The sequence below is a fragment of the Crocuta crocuta genome, unplaced genomic scaffold (assembly GCF_008692635.1).
Source record: "Crocuta crocuta isolate KB4526 unplaced genomic scaffold, BGI_CrCroc_1.0 scaffold228, whole genome shotgun sequence".
NCBI lineage: Eukaryota > Metazoa > Chordata > Mammalia > Carnivora > Hyaenidae > Crocuta > Crocuta crocuta.
The window spans coordinates 2608176-2627225 of record NW_027532820.1 but is presented as its reverse complement, the minus strand read 5'-3'; the positions used below and the strand labels follow the sequence as shown (position 1 = coordinate 2627225).

The 19050-nt window shown below is 39.8% G+C and overlaps 1 protein-coding gene and 1 long non-coding RNA gene across 2 annotated transcripts in view; one reads left to right on the top strand and one right to left on the bottom strand.

Annotated features, from left to right (window-relative positions):
* LOC144245699 (uncharacterized) overlaps positions 1-1654 on the bottom strand; it is an 18102-nt gene extending 16448 nt beyond the window's left edge. The window contains exons 1-2 of the long non-coding RNA XR_013339400.1: positions 1398-1654; positions 505-593 (exon numbers count right to left, since the gene is read on the bottom strand). This is a non-coding gene — a long non-coding RNA (uncharacterized LOC144245699). The remainder of the gene's footprint in view (positions 1-504; positions 594-1397) is intronic.
* A 353-nt stretch (positions 1655-2007) lies between these two features.
* The window catches only part of IFT56 (intraflagellar transport 56), a 48160-nt gene continuing 31117 nt past the window's right edge, over positions 2008-19050 (top strand). The window contains exons 1-7 of the mRNA XM_077781060.1: positions 2008-2091; positions 2600-2737; positions 6269-6361; positions 9722-9836; positions 12304-12353; positions 16944-17089; positions 17977-18148. Coding sequence (XP_077637186.1) covers positions 2089-2091; positions 2600-2737; positions 6269-6361; positions 9722-9836; positions 12304-12353; positions 16944-17089; positions 17977-18148 — 717 coding nt within the window. The 5' untranslated portion in view covers positions 2008-2088. The remainder of the gene's footprint in view (positions 2092-2599; positions 2738-6268; positions 6362-9721; positions 9837-12303; positions 12354-16943; positions 17090-17976; positions 18149-19050) is intronic.

Here is a 19050-nt window from a genome sequence, read left to right as displayed (position 1 = left end):
AGACTCTCCTCCCTAAAACAAAACAAAACGAAAAACAAACTGAAGGCAACCTGGCTATACGTGTACGTGACAACATCCCTCACAACCTTATAACACGAGACCACTTAATCAGACTACATGTTTGTGTGTTACCATATATGAGACACAGAAAAGCAAAAAATATATAAAAAACTATGCCACATGGCATTCGGGGCTCAGTTCTTCGAGTATGAACCCAACTGAGTGGTGTTGGCAGGAATAAAGTTGCTTCCTGGAAAGAAAAGCCTCGGTGGCACGGCTCTCTGTGCGAGAATCCTGCTACAAGACAATGACAGAAGCATGCAGACTTCTGTAAAGAAGAGCTGAAAACAAATGTGTTTTAAATTCAACCAAAAGTAGAGATATTTCTAATATCTGGAACCAAAAGAATTACAAGTATGGTGGTGGTGAGTTCGCACATTCCTTAAGTCTATGTTCCTGTGTCTGAATATAAGAACATTTGAGGGTATATAAAAGTGTACGTACCGGTGAATTAAGGTATGTGGTCATTTACTTATTCTCCAAGTGAGGTGATGGGAGGCAGGGCCTGGAGTATAAGGCGGATGCATCAGAATCTAGGAAACCATACGTCCTCTATGAGCTTATGGTTACATGAGTTTCTATAGGGCTAGTTATCTAGAGTAGTATGTAACGTAATTCAACTATGCTGCGACTACCTACACACTTGGGAGATCACTCCAGATGTTAGGTCCTTAGCCCGCTAATTCTGAGTGAAACTGGGGGTGCAAGCCCTGTCTCACAGACCCCACAATTTAGACACACTGCTCCCAGCGGCCTCTGCCAAGAGTCACGTAGTCCTTAGTTACTGTGAAATAAACCTGTAAAAATGCCTTAGGAAATAATGGAAAGTTGCCTCCCAAAAAGTCTGTGGGATGCTGTTCTGCCTGAGATAACAGTGGGTCATGTTCCCAAGGGGAAAAAAAAAATAATTTGCAGCTTAGCGATAGTTACAAGATGTAGAACTTTTGCCTTTGTACTCTAGAGATGACATCACCAATGCAATCTGCCCGGAGCGTTTTGCAGTTCCAGGCCCTAAAAGCAGACCGACCACCCCCTTACCAGCGTAGCGAAACCAAAGAGGGAGACGCCAGAGGGGATACGATGATCAAGAAAGGAAATATTATAGCTGACCTAATCCCTAATCAATCAGCATGATCCAAGGCCCTGGGACCCTTGCCCTGATTTTTCACCCTTTTAAAACCCTGCTTGTAAACCACGGTGCTGTTTGGGACTTTTGAGCGTTCGCTCCTGCTGCTTCTTCTGGGTGGCGCCACAGCAATAAATAGCCTTTCTTCAAATGCGAAAGCTCCGTGTCAGTTGTTATTGGCTTGCTGTCCACAGAGTGGACGAACTCTCACCTGGTTTGGTTACAAACGTTGGACTGGATGTCCTTTAAGATTGCTTCCAGCTCTAACAATCCACAACGCGGTGATTTCATCCTACGCCTGCAACCGGATTAACTCGGGTCAGGAGTAAAGCAGATAAATTAAGTCGTCCAACCAACATATATTTATTACAGTTCCGTATCAGGTTTACTATGTAAATAAGAAACCGTATTTTGGTGAACGCCCGCCGGTAAACGAAAGTTCGCTGGGCTCAGCGATTTTTTTCGAAGCTTCCCTGAAACCGGAGGCCGCAGATCACGTGCCAGTCAGCGCCGGGCGTTGCTATGGAACCCAACACGGTCCAAATCGGAAGTGGTCCTTGAAAAAGACTTTCCCAGGAAACTTGCATTGGAAAAAGAATACCATTCTAATTCGCCTTTTCTTAAAGTCAAGTTCAAAACAGAGATACAGACTTTCACTCCCAGCACACAAAACCCTGCCGCTCCGCCTGAGAGGAGAACTTCTCCTCCCGCACCGGCCGAAGGGGGCGGAACCAAAAGGTGCAGGGAGCCGGTTCCCGTGAGAGCGCTTCTCCGCGGCGAACCAGGCCCCACCCCCGCGGGGTTGCCGTGGAGACGGAGCGTGCGGTGTGGATGCCGAGACGCGCTAACGCTGGGCCTTTTCTGTCCGTCTGGGGAAGAGGCTCACCGAACCAACTCCCAAGATGGTTAGTGGCTGTGAAGAGTGAGGGAGGAGAACTTTGAGTGGATCCTAGGACCGGAGATCGGAGGTTCCCAGCACACTTCTGGGTTCAGGCCAGGCTTGTCGGCGGAGGGTGATCTCCCTACCCTACCCGCGTTCTCAGGGGAGACAGGGATGCGACTGTAAACACCTCGATGCTTTCTTCCCTCCAGCTTCTCCATTTCCCCACATCTAGGCTGCACGAGGGATGGAAAGCAGACCAAGGGAGGGCTGAGATCACAAGCTGCGCCAAAGCATCTCCTGCCCCACTCTAATGAGTTGATAAAGAAGATAACGTGTAGTGGCTGTTGAGTTCAGCCCAAGTATAGGGTGATGGCCCTTTTAGTAAAATATTTGTTACAAAGAGTTTGAATGCGCTTCCCTGGGGTTCGTTGTTAAGGATTTGATATGCACGTCCTGGAGCTGTCACTCTGAGTTTAAAACCGACCATGGGAATTGGATCATACCGCTGTCTTTCGTTGCTTCTTTCACAGATGCTCTCAAGGGCCAAGCCTGCTGTGGGCGGGGACCTACCTCACACTGACAAGAGAAAGAAGAAAGGTAGGAAGATTCCAAAACTAGAGGAGCTACTTTCACAAAGGGATTTCACTGGAGCTATTACCCTATTAGAGGTAATGTCCTAAGAAGCTTGCTTCGTAGGAGGTGAATACCAGAATATGGATGAATGCTTGGGGGGACGCTGGTTGCTATGCTGTTGGAACAGGTGGAATGTTTTTTGGGGGGGGCTTCCTAAACATCAGGTCAGGCACAGATTTCAGATTCCGTGTCAATGATACACCTGACTAAAGATGAACTAAGAAGATCGATTTGGGGCTCCTGAGTGGCTCAGTCGGTTAGGCATCCGACTTCAGCTCAGGTCATGATCCCATGATCTGTGGGTTCCAGCCCGGTGTCAGGCTCTGTGCTGACAGCTCAGAGCCTGGAGCCTCTTTCAGATTCTGTGTCTCCTTTTCTCTCTGACCCTCCCCTGCTCACGCTCTCTCTCTCTCTCTCTCTCAGAAATAAATAAAACATTAAAAAAAATTTTAAAAAAAGGAGATCGACTTACTTCTTGAGGGACACTTATGTCTAGTCCCACTGGTGGTGAATTCAGCTAAAAATATGGAGGGACATTTGATACAGCATCAGTTCACATATTGTTTATCCCAACCCCTGACCAATCTATGATTTAGTCCTATTATATGTTATAAGATTTGGATCATTTAAATAATACTACTGTGCTTCATGCTTATTGTCTAGAATACTATATCTTCAGAAAATACTTTAAATCTCTATGGCAGTAGTTTTCAACTTTTAGTATGCATTAGAATCACTTAGGGTACTTATTAAAATGTATATTCCTCAACTCCTGCCTTAGGGATTAGGATTCTTTTTTAAAAATATTTATTTATTTTTGACGGGGGCGGGGGGAGCAGAGAGAGACAGAGACAGAGAATCCCAAGCAGACTCTACACTCAGCACAGAGCCCATCATGAGCTACATCTTAGAAACCATGAGGTCATGACCCAAGCTGAATCAAGAGTCTGACGCTTAACCGACTACGCCACCCGGGTGCCCCAGGGATTTTGAGTCTTTACATATTACTCTATGGTGCTGTTCAGGAGCCTGCATTTTTGTCATAGAGCCCAAGTGCTTCTGATGTAGATTATCCAAGGACACTACACCTTGAGAAACTGCTTTGCAGGAATCACATGTTATAGGAGAATGAAGGAGCGCACAAAAGAATGAAGAGTTGAAGAGTTTTGACAGCATAGTCCAGTTGTGTTGTGCCAATCATTTCTCCAAAGCACTACTCCAGCTATCTTACTTAGAATCTCTCAACAATGATTGTTTAGTTAGCTTTATGTATTTCTCAATATGTTTGACTTTTTTGGTGTCAGCTTTCTCATCTTTAAAATGGGGAAGTTGGGACACCTGAGTGGCTTAGTTGGGTAAGTGTCCGACTTTGTCTCAGGTCATGATCTCGCAGTTTGTGAGTTCGAGCCCCGCATCCGGCTCTGTGCTGACAGCTCAGGGCCTGGAGCCTGCTTCAGATTCCATGTCTCCCTCTCTCTCTGCCCCTCCCCTGCTCACACTCTGTCTTTCAAAAAATGAATAAATGTCAAAAAAAATTATTAAAATGGGGAAGTTGACTTGGAACGACCTTCTAGGTCTATAAGCAAATGGGCTAACTGGTAGGTATATGTCTAACTTTTGTCAGTTTCTATTTCTCTTCTCTCTTTTAAGACAACACCCACAGTTTCCTTACTGTGTAATCCTGCACTACTTTCAGGTTGTTACAGAGACCCTGCTCTATGCTTACATTCTTAGGTAGCCGTGATGTGTGGGAATGGGAACTGCCATGGTTTGGAGTGAGGAAGTCTCATGAACGTTCCTTTGGTTCCAGGTAATTCCTGGGGCAAATTCAGGAAGACTTCAAATGAGAATGTCTTCAGACTTAAGGCACTGTACTCAAATCCCCAGCATTTTGTGAAAGGAAGATTTCTATGCTATAGAGTTAACTACAGGAGTAAGTTCTTATCCTAGGCCAGAAAGTATCAATGGATGTCTTCATCTTGTAACAGTCAAGGTGCCCAATGTTCTATAGCAATGATCTAGAGATATGTGTTGGCTCCCTATTTAACTTTTTTATCCATGTTTTTGGTTTATAAGCTTGTGGAATGGAAAACTCTTACCTTACTATGGGAGATCAAACTCCTTCTTCAAAACCTCATTTGTTTCCTTCAAAACAGGACTTTTGTTGGCTGGGGAATTCACATATATTTTCTCACAATGGACAAAAATGAGGCTAGGCTTCTGAATATCCTTAATTCTCCAAGGTCGCGGTAAACCTGCTCAAGGGTTGCTGAATGAGTTAACGGTTTGTTCTCAGTGGAAGGTCATAACCTATGAAGAGATATATGTGTGCACTAATGGGATAGGTTTGAAGTGTGAGTTTGAATGCATAGAGCATGGAGGGTGAGAACACAGGTGATGGGGTCAGTGGGCTGTGGTGGCCCCCGCTACTACCTTCTCTTGCTCTGGTAGCCTTGAGTTCATTGCTTAATCTCTAACTTTCAGTTATTTGGCATTAGATACTTCACATAATTCTTGTGTTCCTTAATATGTCCCAGAATTGTTATGGGGATAACTCTTAAAAAAATTTCTGAGATAAAATGTCAGTAAATACAGAAAAAGCATCCAACCCTTGATTTCAGCTCAGGTCATGATCTCATGGTTTGTGAGCTTGAACCCCACCTTGGGGCTCTGTCTGTACAGAGCCTGTTTGGGATTCTCTGTCTCCCTTTCTCTCTGCCCTTCCCTTGTGCATGCTCTCTCTCTCCCAAAAATAAGTAAATAATTAAATAAACATTTACAAAAAAGAAAAACATGTGAAATATTTGAAATTAAGGATTTCTTTCAACTGGAAGTATTTTTTAAAATGTTTTCTTTATTTCTGAGAGAGAGAGATTGAGAGAGACAGCATGAGCAGGGGAGGGTCAGAGAGAGAGGGAGACACAGAATCCGAAGCAGGCTCCAGGCTCTGAGGTAGCTCTTAGCACAGAGCCCGATGCGGGGTTCGAACCCACAAACCGTGAGATCATGACCTGAGCTGAAGTTGGACGCCCAACCAACTGAGCCACCCAGGTGCCCCTTAACTGGAAATATTAAATGAACTAGAAATTTTCATCTTGTGAATATCTAAGAAATACTCTATCTGTGTTATAGTTTTCTTGGATAATATATAAGTCAAACATTAAAGTTCTTTTAATTCCTACATTGACTGGAATTGAGAAGATCACATGGTTATACACATTATTTCAGTATAGCTTGTTTCAGTTGCTATGTGGCAATGATTGTTCCAGCCTTTTGATGATGCTTCATTAAATAAATAATATTTAGATTCTGATAATTGCTGCATCATTTGAGAAATATACAGATACATTCTCTGTGGCAATTAGAAGGTAACTGTGCTGAGTTCCTTAGGTATAGGCTTAATTAAATGGTATGGTATTGGTTCTATTACTTCCAATTTCCTATTGTTCATCAGTAGCTTAACATAGCAGTTTTTTAAACAGAGGGTTAATTCAAAGTTTTTCACGTTTTTGTTTTTCTTTGTTCTGTTTTTCTGTTATTTTTTTAAATGAAATTTTAACCTGAAGTTCAAACGTCATGTTGGGGAACAAGAAGAAGACACTAACTTGTGGATTGGATACTGTGCTTTTCACCTGGGTGACTACAAGAGAGCTTTGGAGGTTAGTAAAAAAAATATATATATATATACGTATGTATATATATATGGGGCACCTGGGTGGCTGAGTCGATTGAGCACAGACTCCTGATTTCAGCTCAGGTCATGATCTCACAGTTGGTGATTTAAGCCCCCTATCAGGCTCTTCACTATCAGTGCAGATTCTTTCTCTCTCTTTCTCTCTTTGACCCTCCCCTGCTCATGCTCTCTCTCTCTCTCAAAATAAATAAAATAAAAGTTTAAAATTTTTAAAAATTATAACAGAAGGGTTTTGAAAAAGTTATTAAGCTCTGTATTATAATAATTCATGCTCTTCGAAAAATTCAAACAGTACAGAAGGGAACAAAACAAAAGAAAAAAGTCATCCTGTCTGCCTTTCCCAATCCTATTTCTTTGTTAACAGAGACAACCATTGGCTCTTATTTGATGTATTGCTTCATAAATCTTTTATGTNGGGGGCACGGACTCCTGATTTCAGCTCAGGTCATGATCTCACAGTTGGTGATTTAAGCCCCCTATCAGGCTCTTCACTATCAGTGCAGATTCTTTCTCTCTCTTTCTCTCTTTGACCCTCCCCTGCTCATGCTCTCTCTCTCTCTCAAAATAAATAAAATAAAAGTTTAAAATTTTTAAAAATTATAACAGAAGGGTTTTGAAAAAGTTATTAAGCTCTGTATTATAATAATTCATGCTCTTCGAAAAATTCAAACAGTACAGAAGGGAACAAAACAAAAGAAAAAAGTCATCCTGTCTGCCTTTCCCAATCCTATTTCTTTGTTAACAGAGACAACCATTGGCTCTTATTTGATGTATTGCTTCATAAATCTTTTATGTATGTTCAAGTGTAGACGTGTATATATATACACGTGTGTGTGTGTGTGTATATCTTGTTTACTCTGCTTTTGCATATATACTGGTGAGATTGTTCAAATTATTTATATTAGTGCTTTTGAAAATATGTTTTTAAATGTTTTTAAATTTTTTTTAAATGTTTTATTTATTTCTAGGAGAGAGAGAGAGACAGCGTGAACAGGGGAGGGTCAGAGAGAGAGGGAGTCACAGACTGAAACGGGCTCCAGGCTCTGAGCTGGCAGTCAGCACAGAGCCCAACGCGGGGCTCAAACCCATGAACCGCGAGATCATGACCTAAGCGAAAGTCGGACGCTTAACCGACTAAGCCACCCAGGCGCCCCATAAATGTTTTTAATGTTTATTTATTTTTGAGACAGAGACAGAGTGTAAGCAGGGAAGGGACAGACACAGAATCTGAAGCAGGCTCCAGGCTCTGAGCCGTCAGCACAGAACCTGACATGGGGCTCGAACTCCTGGACGGCAAGATCATGACCTGAGCCAAAGTCGGACACTTAACTGGCTGAGCCACGCAGGCGCCCCTTAATACTAGTATTTCTTAAGGAAAGGAAAATAAAACCCTTTTGATAAAATTTCCGTGATGCTTTTCTCAAAAGAAGCTCATTTTTATTTTGCTTGGTTAATTTTAGACATAGGAAAGATTATATTATCTTTATATTTCTGCAAGTACAGTTTTGAAAGTTGTTTTTCTTGGTCATTGTAAACAGTAACTATCTAATGAGCAATCTATAGGATTATGAATGTAGATAAGATTTTAGATGCCATTAGTCAGTTTTTAAATCATAAATTATATTGTTTAAATAATTACCACATATTCTTACCCCCAAAGTATAATCTAAGGATATTTATAGAACCTGCATAACCAGAACAAAAGTGTCCAAGGTCAGGTAATGAGGAGGTAAAATGACAAACAGAAACAACAGGGGTGCCTGGGTGGCTCATTCAGCTGAGCAGAGGACTCGATTTCAGCTCAGGTCATGATCTCATGGTTTGTGAGTTCAAGCCCTGCATCAGGCTCTGTGTTGACAGCATGGAGTCTGCTTGGTATTCATTCTGTCTCCCCCTCTCTCTGTCCCTCTCCTGCTTGCATACGCTGTCTCTCAAAATAAGTAAATATTTATTATAAATAAAGGGGTGCCTGGGTGGCTCAGTTGGTTGAGTCCGACTTCGGCTTAGGTTATGATCTCATAGTTCGTGAGCTCGAGCCTCGTGTTGGGCTCTGTGCTGACACAGCTCAGAACCTGGAGCCTGCTTTGGATTCTGTGTCTCCCTTTCTCTCTGCCCATCCTCCACTTGCACTCTGTCTTTCTCAAAAAACAAAACATTAAAAAACAACACAACAGTAACAACAACAAAATCAATTAGAACAAAGGGAAGATATGAAAAGGACAGAATAGAGGCTGGTGGTATCTGTGAAAGGTGTAGAGAAAAGAGAGTAGTCCATATGTAGTAAGAAAAAGACACAAAGACATCTGGTAAAGACTGGTANCATGTTGCTATACATAAGCATCCAACTCTTGATTTCAGCTCAGGTCATGATCTCAGGCTTGTGAGATCAGGCCCCACGTCAGGCTCTGCATTGAGCTGACAGCTCAGAGCCTGCTTCAGAGTCTTTCTCTCTGCCTCTCCCCTGTTCATGCTTGCATGCTTGCATGCTCTGTCTTTCTCAAAATCAATAAATAAATATTTTAAAACTATAAAATAAAATATAAAGCCAAATGGGAGCACCTGGCTAGCTCAGTCAGTAGAGCATAGGACTCTTGATCTCAGGGTTATGACTTTTAGTCCCATGTTAGGCATGGAGCCCTACTTAAAAAAATAATGATAAAATAAATAAAATGTAAAGCTAAATAAACTAACCCAGAAAACAATTAGAATGAAACAATATTTGTAGTATATTAAGGTCATCAGATATTAAGTTAACTGAACCTATACATTTCTTATAAGGTAGCTTTTTTTTTTTAAGTTTATTTGAGAGAGAGAGGGAGGGAGATTGGGAGAGGTGGAGAGAGAGTGAGAAACAGAATCCCAAGCAGGCTCTGCCCTGTCAGCAAAGAGCCCAACTCAGGGCTTGAACTCAGGAACCATGAGATCATGACCTGAGCCTGAGCTGAAATCAAGAGTTGGACACTCAACTGACTGAACCACCCAGGCACCATTGTGGGTTTTTTTTTTTTTTTTAGTTAGCAAAAATAAAATACTTTAGTTACTCTTAGAGCTTTTAGTTTTAGTTTTGCAGTTTGTTAGCTCACAGATCAATGTTGAAAGGGGAAGAAAACAAGTTTAACATTGTGTGGACAACAGCCCACATGGGTAGGATTGAGCAGTAGCTTCAGTCTGTTAACTTGCAGGTATAGACTGGTTGAGGAGCATATAGGATTCCCTACATGTGAAGTTGTCCCAATCTCAGGAAGAAATCCTATTCCATTAAAGAAGACTGGTTTATCCATTGCTTTACTGCTTAAATGAGACCCCTGCTTAATATATATTTCAGGAATATGAAAATGCAACAAAAGAGGAAAATTGTAATCCTGAAGTCTGGGTGAACCTAGCCTGTACCTACTTTTTTCTTGGCATGTATAAACAAGCTGAAGCAGCCGGATTTAAAGGTAAAATGCCCCCTCTTAATATCTAGTATTCATCTAGTATTTATTCACTAATGGTAAGTGTTATTTATGAGATTTTAAAACTGATTTAATTCCTTTTTCTTTTTTTAAAATTTATTGTTTTGAGAGAGAGAGCATGTGCTTGCAAGCAGGGGAGGGGTAGAGAGAGAGGGAAAGAGAGAATCCCCAGCAGACTCTGCACTATCAGCACAGAGGCAAACATGGGGCTTGAACTCATGAACAGTGAGACCACGACCTGAGTGGAAATCAAGATTCAGACGCTCAACAAATTGAGCCACCCAGGAGCCCCAGTTCATTTTTCTTTTTTTTTCTTTTTTTTTAATTTTTTTTTTTAATGTTTTATTTATTTCTAGGAGAGAGAGAGACAGTGTGAGCAGGGGAGGGTCAGAGAGAGAGGGAGTCACAGACTGAAACAGGCTCCAGGCTCTGAGCTGGCAGTCAGCACAGAGCCCGACGCGGGGCTCGAACCCACGAACCGCAAGATCATGACCCAAGCGAAAGTCGGACGCTTAACCGACTAAGCCACCCAGGCGCCCCTCATTTTTCTACTGAAGAGAAACCAAGTACCATGATAAAACTAAAAACTAACTAAAATTAAAAAATACATAATAATTAAAAAAAAGAAAACTAAAAAATAGCTTTAGTCTTCAAAGAACATTGAAACTTAACTTTATGTTTAACGAGAGAGTTAATCTCTGTGCTGCTTCCTCTCCCCCCACCTCCCCAGAAGCTGAAAGAAAAGGATGAGAGAAGCAAAAGGCAAATGAATCATCTTTCTTAAGCCCCATCATGGTAGGATGTTCGTGTTGTTGTAGCCATTGGGGGTAGTTGTTTAAGCCCTTATGGATGTGGATTTTATAACTGTTTTCCCTGTTTCTCAATTAGAAGCCAAGTAATTTCTGCTTAAAGAATCCAGACTTGTTTTTGTTTGCTTGACCTGTCCTGACAGCCGTCTAAGAAGAACTAGGCATCAATTTGCAAATAAGAATAGGGCAAAGAGAAACAGGGGTGGAAAGATGAGGAATACTGACAGTATGTATCAGATTCAGTGTTTTATTATTTTATGTTTGAGAGAGAGAGCATGAGCGGGGAAGGGAAAGAGAGAGAGAGATAGAGGATCTGAAACAGACTGCACTGATAGCAGTGAGCCTGATGTGGGGCTCGAACTCATGAACTGTGAGATAATATCCTGAGCAGAAGTCAGATGCTCAACTGATTGAGCCACCAGGTACCCCTGAATCAAATTAAATTCAAAGAAATGTAGGGACGCCTGGGTGGCTTAGTCGGTTAAGCGTCCGACTTTCGCTTAGGTCATGATCTCGCGGTTTGTGGGTTCGAGCCCTGCGTCGGGCTCTGTGCTGACTGCCAGCTCAGAGCCTGGAGCCTGTTTCAGTCTGTGACTCCCTCTCTCTCTGACCCTCCCCTGCTCACGCTGTCTCTCTCTCTCTCTCTCCTAGAAATAAATAAAACATTAAAAAAAAAATTCAAAGAAATGTAGAGAAAGTGGTCAAGGGAACGTTTGTTATGAAATTTGTTAGGGAAGAATATATTCCAGGGTAGAATTCTTAGAGAATTAACTGATAGATACATATTTAGGAAGAATTGCAGCTCAAGTTCATGGACAACGTGGAACTCGAAGCCTTTCTTGATTTGTACCCAAACTGAAATCCTACGCACTAATATAGTTTTTCTTAATGTTGTTATGAGGGCCTTTAAGTCACTTATTTTATCTTATGTTTTTAGATTTTATCTGTGAGAACAGTATTAGATACATAGAATGTGATCAAGGTAGTTATCCTTTCCATGTAAGATTTTTTTAATACACTGAAGTATCATTTTTATCTGTAAAGAAATACAGAGCTAGGTATCTAGAATTGGGAAAATTCTCCAGCAGTGCAAAGGGGATTTGGAACTCAAAATGTATTACCCTTTTCTCTTGGTTGGCTATTTCAGCATGGCAGATTATCATGCTAGATTTATGGAGTAGAGATCGGGCTAGTATTTAAGAAAACGTGGCTGTATAATTGTGGAAAAGGAGATTTCGGAAGGAATTGACAAAGAATACTAGGAAGAACAGCTGAATGAGAGTGAATTCCTAATGAAATGAGATGAACATAGCTGCTTATTTCCAGTGTTTGAACAGTGTGTGAACAGCACAGCAGTAGGCTCTCCCAGAATTGTGTGCGGCATGCTGTGCTGGGACACCATGATAGAATCCAGTAGAACCAGTGCTGAGGAAGACTAGAACCTCACAACGATTTTTTCCTGGCTCTTGATGCTGTTCCCACTACTATAAGTAGAGAACAGACTAAGATAATATATGTTACAGTAGAGACATATCATGAGCACATAGGTAAGGATTTGGGAAGTTTTAGCTTCGTCTCATGTTATTCTGCAGGGACTAAGTGCCATTGACAATGAATAAGTAGCTTGAACTCTTTTTTTCTAGCTCCAAAAAGCCGACTTCAAAATCGCCTCCTCTTCCACTTGGCTCATAAGGTATTTATGCTCTTATTTCACACTTGTTTTTTTGTTTTTTTTTAATTTCTAGGAGAGAGAGAGTCACAGACTGAAACAGGCTCCAAGCTCTGAGCTGGCTGTCAGCACAGAGCCCGATGCGGGGCTCGAACCCACGAACCGCGAGATCATGACCTAAGCAAAAGTCAGATGCTTAACCGACTAAGCCACCCAGGCGCCCCTCACACTTGTTTTTTTTAAAGTATTTTTTCTTCCCTCTTGTTAAAAACAGTGATGAAAGATAATTTAAATTTTTTTAAAGTTTTATTTATTTTGAGAGAGGGTGTGTAAGCATGTGGAAGTGGGAGAGTGGCAGAGAGAGAGAGAGGGAGAGAGGGAGAGAATCCCAAGCAGGCTCTGTGCTGTCAGTGCAGAGTCTGATACAGATCTGATACTCGAGATCATGACCTGAGCCAAAGTCCTTTGACTTTAACCAACTGAGCCACACAGGCACCCCTGGTGAAAAATAATTACCTAGAAGTGCTTGTTAATGATATTTGTAGAACAAATAGAATATAGGTATTAATTTTATAGGATTTTCTTCCCCTTAATGTTCTTTACCCTATTAATTTATTAAGAGATGTTAGAGTTCNCAAAAAAAAGAAAATTTGACCATACAGAAGAATTTGGGGATTTTCAAATAAATGTCTCCTTTAAAATTTAGATTATGGAAATTTTCTCTTTTTAAATTTTTATTTTTTAATGCATTGTTTATTTTTTAGTTTAAAGAGGGAGAGAGGGATAGAGTGTGAGCTAGGGAAACAGGCAGAGAGAGAGAGAGAGAGAGACTAAGCCACCCAGGCGCCCCAGAGTTCAGTTTTTCTTAAGTAGCAGTCATTTAAGATTAGTTTCTTTCTACTGCCCTATTGTCTCTTGGAAGCACACTCAAAGATACCTTGTATTCACTTCTAGAAATGCATATGCACTTTGCAAAATTGCCTTACAGCGAGAATTTTGGTCATCATCATGTTTTTCCAAATAATTTTCCATATTATAGAAGTTACACATTAATTCTATTAGACAAATGTAACTAAGCAAAAATTGAAAAAGGAAATAACTACCATGCTTAAAGGTAACAACATTTTAATCTTTTGGTATATCTTCTTTTAGGATAATTACTTTTTATATGCATATGTATATTTTTGTTCATTTGTTTTGCAAGAGTGAGACTCATGCTGAATATATATTTTTATATTCTGCTTTTTTTCCTACTTATCCTTATAATGAGCATATCCTTGAGTCACAAATAGTCTTTAAGACTGTAACTTTTTTGTGTGTGTGTGTGGTTTAATGTTTTTATTTACTTTTGAGAGAGAGCAGCATAGAGTAGAAGCAGGGAAGAGCAGAGAAAGAGGGAGACACAGAATCCGAAGCTGGTCCAGGATCTGAACTGTCAGCACAGAGCCCAATGTGGGGCTCAAACTCATGAACGGTGAGATCATGATGTGGACCACAGTCAGATACTTAACTGACTGAGCCACCCAGGCGCCCCAAGACTGTAACTTAAAAAAAAATTTTTTTTATAACATTTCATTGTGTTGGGGCGGCTGGATGGCTCAGTCAGTTGGGCTCCCGACTTTAGTTCAGGTCATGATCTCACAGCTTGTGGTTTTGAGCCCCTCATTGGACAGCGTGGAGCCTGCTTCAGATTCTGTATCTCCTTTCTCTCTGACCCTCCCCTCCTCATGCTGTCTCTCTCTGTCTCTCAGAAATAAGTAAAACATTAAAAAATTAAAAAAAAACCCATTTTATTATGCCATGTGTCATAATTTATTTAACAGTTCCTAGTTATTTGACTTTTAGATTATATTTATATATTTATTTATTTATTTTTACATTTTTAATACTTACATTCCATTCCCTGTGATCCTCACAAGTGAACTCCTTAATCCCCATCACCTATTTAACCCCCCATCCACCTCCCCTCTGGTAACCATCATTAAGAATCTGTTTCTTGGTTTGCCCCTCTCTCTCTTTTCTGTGCTTATTTGTTTTGTTTCTTAAATTCCACATATAAGTGAAATCATATGGTATTTTTCTTTCTTTGACTGACTTGTTTCTTTCTTTGACTGACTTGTTTTGCTTATTTGTTTTGTTCCTTAAATTCCACATATAAGTGAAATCATACGGTATTTTTCTTTCTTTGACTGGCTAGAGATAATACTCTCTAACTCCATCCCTATCATTGCAAATGGCAAGATTTCATATTTTTTATGGCTAAATAATATTCCATTGTAAATACATACCATATCTTCTTTATCCATTCATTAGTCAGTGGGCATTTGGATTCTTTCCATACTTTGGCCATTGTAGATAATACTGCTATAAACATCGAGGTGCGGATATCCCTTCGAATTAGTATTTTTGTATTCTTTGGGTAAATACCTGGTAGTGCAATTGCTGGATCGTAGGGTGGTTCTATTTTTAACTTTTTGGGAAACATCCATACTGTCTTCAGAGTGGCCACACCAGTTTGAATTCCCAGGAACAATGTAAAAGGACCTCCCTTTATCCATATCATTACCAACACCTGTTGTTTCTTGTCTTGTTAATTTTATTGTATGAGGCCAGCATTACCCTGATGCCAAAGCCAGATAAAGATTCCACTAAAAAGGAGAACCACAGGCCAATATCCCTGATGAACATGGATATAAAAATTCTTAATAAAATACTAGCAAACAGGGATGCCTGGGTTGTTCAGTCTGTTAAGCGTTCTACTTCGGCTCAGGTCATGATCTCATGGCTCATGAGTTTGAGCCCCACGTTGTTGGGCTCTGTGCTGATGACTCCGAGCCTGGAGCCTGCTTCAGATTCTGTGTTCTCTCTCTGCCCCTCCCTCATTCATTCTCTTTCTCTCTGTCTCTCAAAAATAAATAAACATTCAGAAAAAAAAAAAATACTAGCAAACCAAATCTAACAGTACACGTAAAGACTCATTCACCACAATCAAGTGGGATTTATTCCTGAGCTGCAGGGATGGTTTAGTAGTTGCAAATCACTCAATGTGATACACCACATTAATAAAACAGGATAGGAACAGATGACCATTTCAATAGGCGCAGTAAAAGCATTTGACAAAGTACATCATCCATTCATGATAAAAACCCTCAACAAAGTAGGGTTAGAGGGAACATATCTCAACATAATAAAAGCCACATGCAAAAAACCCACTAATATCAATCTCAATGGGGAAAAACAGAACTTTTCCTCTAAGGGCGGGAACAGGACAGAGATGTCCACTCTCACCACTGTTACTGAACATAGTACTGGAAGTTGTAGCCTCAGCAATTAGACCACAAAAAGAAATAAAAGGCATCCATATTGACAAAGAAGAAGTAAAACTTTTACTATTTGCAGATGACATGATACTTTATATAGAAAACTTGGTTAAAAAAAACACCCATTAAGACTCCACCAAAAAATTGCTAGAACTGATACATGAATTCAGTAAAGTCACAGGAAACAAAAATCAACCTATAGTAATCTGTTGCATTTCCATACACCAATAATGAAAGAGCACAAAGAGAAATCAAGGAATCAGTCCCATTTAGATTGTTTTATTTATTTATTTTTCCACTTAGATTGTTTTAATTTTAATTACAAAAATGTTATTTTGAACATCCTAGAAATGAGCTTATTGAGTTAACTGAATTTGAACAACTTTAAAGCTTTTCATTGATATTGCTAAATTATTTTACACAAAGCTTATCAAATCACCCATAGGCAATATATGAAAATAATTATTTGTGTATTTAAAAATATCACAGTATAATTATCTATCTCTCTGTTTAGTTCTTACAATTTTTGTTTACATGTTTTCCAGACTCTATCATTAAGTGGATACAAATTTAGAGTTGTTATATCTGTCTAGTGGATTAAAACATCATTATGAAATGCCTCTCTTTACCTCTAGAAATTCCTCTTCACATAAAGTCTACTTTGTCATATTTGTATAATTACACTGTTCTCTTTCATATAGTATTTGTCTATTATGTCTCTTGACATACTTTTAAACTTTCTATCTTACTGTGTGTTTACATTTTTAAAAAATGTTTATTTTTGAGAAAGAGAGAGACAGAATGCGATTAGGGTAAGGGCAGAGAAAGGGGGAGACAGAATCTGAAGCAGGCTCTGAGCTGTCAGCACCGAGCCTGATGAGGGGCTCTGGCCCATAAACCAAGAGATCATGATCTGAGCTGAAATTGAACGCTTAACCGACTGAGCCACTCAGGCTCCCCATGTGTCTTTATATTTTAAAATGTCTCTCTTGTCAACAGCAAATGAAAGCAATAAAAAGACAGAAAAAAGAAAAGGGAGAAAAAAAATAGGAAAAAGGAAGGGGGTGATTATTACCTGTGACTTACAGGCATTCCATTGTCAAGGCTATGCTTCCAGAGGCTGTTTTCATTCTTTCTCTGAAGGAGAGAGGAGAAGATCAGGAACTGAAGGGAAATAGGGAGAACAGAGAGACAAGATGGCTGAAGAAGGAGTTAAAATCTCTGTACCGTAGGTGTTGATTAACTGTTCTCTAATGTGAATCTTTTCGTGTCTTTTTCCCTCTGACAATTTTAGTTTAATGATGAGAAGAAGTTGATGAACTTCCATCAGAATCTTCAGGATATCACAGAAGATCAACTCAGTTTGGCCTCAATCCACTATATGCGATCTCACTACCAAGAAGCCATTGATATTTATAAACGAATACTACTAGATAACAGGTCTGTGCCCTTTTATGTCTATTCAGAATCTCATTCTGTTAGTTTTTTCTGGAACCAATTTGGCTGAGGACCTAGTATGGTCTCGATCTATTATCACCATATGTTCAAATCTGTTTAGCTAATAATCTGGTCATATTAAGAACTCCTTATTCTCCAGATCAGGATTTCTCCACCTTTATTTCGTTATCACCCTTCCATGGAGCCTTTTTGGACTTCTTTTCTCTCCAACTGACTTCTTATGAAGTGTTAAAACCACAGATATACTGTGTGTCCATTTACATATCAAACGTGTATCTATGTTTTATATATAAAATGAGTATAATTTTCTATTTCTTCATAAGAAATTTTAACCCTTTGGGGATGATATGGTCCCATTTCAACATTGTATTACATTGTAGGTAACTTTCTGACAAAATTAGAAATAAACCATTGCAGAGAATTAACATTCCAACTTTTATCTCCTACTTCCCCAATATGCCTCATCCACCTGCCTTTTCCCTTTTTGCTTTACCCGCACCCACCCATTCCCCCCTCAGTCATTGAGTCTGCTTGCTTGTGTGTGTGTCTCTGTACCGCATATGCTCACTTACGGTTTTGCCCAGTTACAGTGTACATTAGTTTCATTTTTTTTTAAACATGAACCAGTAGGAATTGAATGTTTCCCTTTTTCCCTTAGTCATCATCTTTCATTCTACTTAAAACACCCAAATATTACAATAGAAAAGAAAAATATCACACTCATGATATCTTGCTTTCTTTCTTCAAAAGGCAAATTCATGTCTTCTCTGCCTGGCTGTCCATTTGAACCATTAAAAAGTCTTTCTAGTTTGACATCATTTCTCTGAAGTAGACTTAAACTGTTAACCCTTAATTCTTTCATCTAATAGGGAATACCTGGCCCTCAATGTGTATGTGGCCCTGTGTTACTACAAGTTGGATTACTATGATGTGTCTCAGGAAGTTCTGGCAGTTTACCTTCAGCAAATTCCTGATAGCACCATCGCACTCAACCTTAAGGCCTGTAATCATTTTCGCCTTTACAACGGCAAAGCAGCTGAGGTAGTGATGGAGACTTGTTTCTAATTTATTTAATTTCAGTTTGAATAACCCTACACTTTATGGGTTAGTCATAAGACTCTATTATCTGTAACACTGGATTAATATCCCTTTGTTATTGCCAGGTTGAGTCTATAAGAACCAATTATATAAATATTTATAGTGATTCGATATTCTTAAAAAATGTTGACTTCTGAATTCTCTATGTCTAATATACTGTAGATGATCTTTACTTAGATGCTTTACCTTAAGTTAAATATGTCAAAACCAAACAGTTCTGCTGCTTCTCCTAAAATATTTTTGTGGCCTTGTGGTTCATTGTCACCAGCATGTAAATCACATCACAAACCTAGGATTTCCATCAGTCTTTTTCTTCCTCCCTCATCTACTCATCTACCACTTCCTATAAGTTCTGCATCCTAGGTATCTCTTTGATCTGTCTTTTCTCCTCTGCCCCTGCTTTAGTCTGGGCACTCCTCATCTTTCTTATTTAGGTTCTTTTTAATTCCCCTGCCTCTAGCCTTGTCTTCTCCAGTCTAGCCACTGACCTTGTTCCACACACCTTAACTCTGCTACTCTCAGAGCTTTGCATGTAACATTCTCATTTTCTTGAATGCCTTATTCTGCGTGGTACAATTCAATGTCTCTTTTAGAATTATCCCAAGAGGCAATACTGGTAAACATTTTATAAATACTTAGAAATTGTGGGCACCTGCTGGCTCAGTCAGTAAAGCTTGTAACTCTTAATCTCTGGGTCATGAGTTCAAGCCCCACATTGGGCATGAAGCCTATTTAATAAATATATATTAGGGGCACCTGGGTGGCTCAGTTGGTTGAGCCTCCAACTCTTGATTTTGACTTAGATCATGATCTCACAGTTTCATGAGTTCAAACCCTGCATGGCC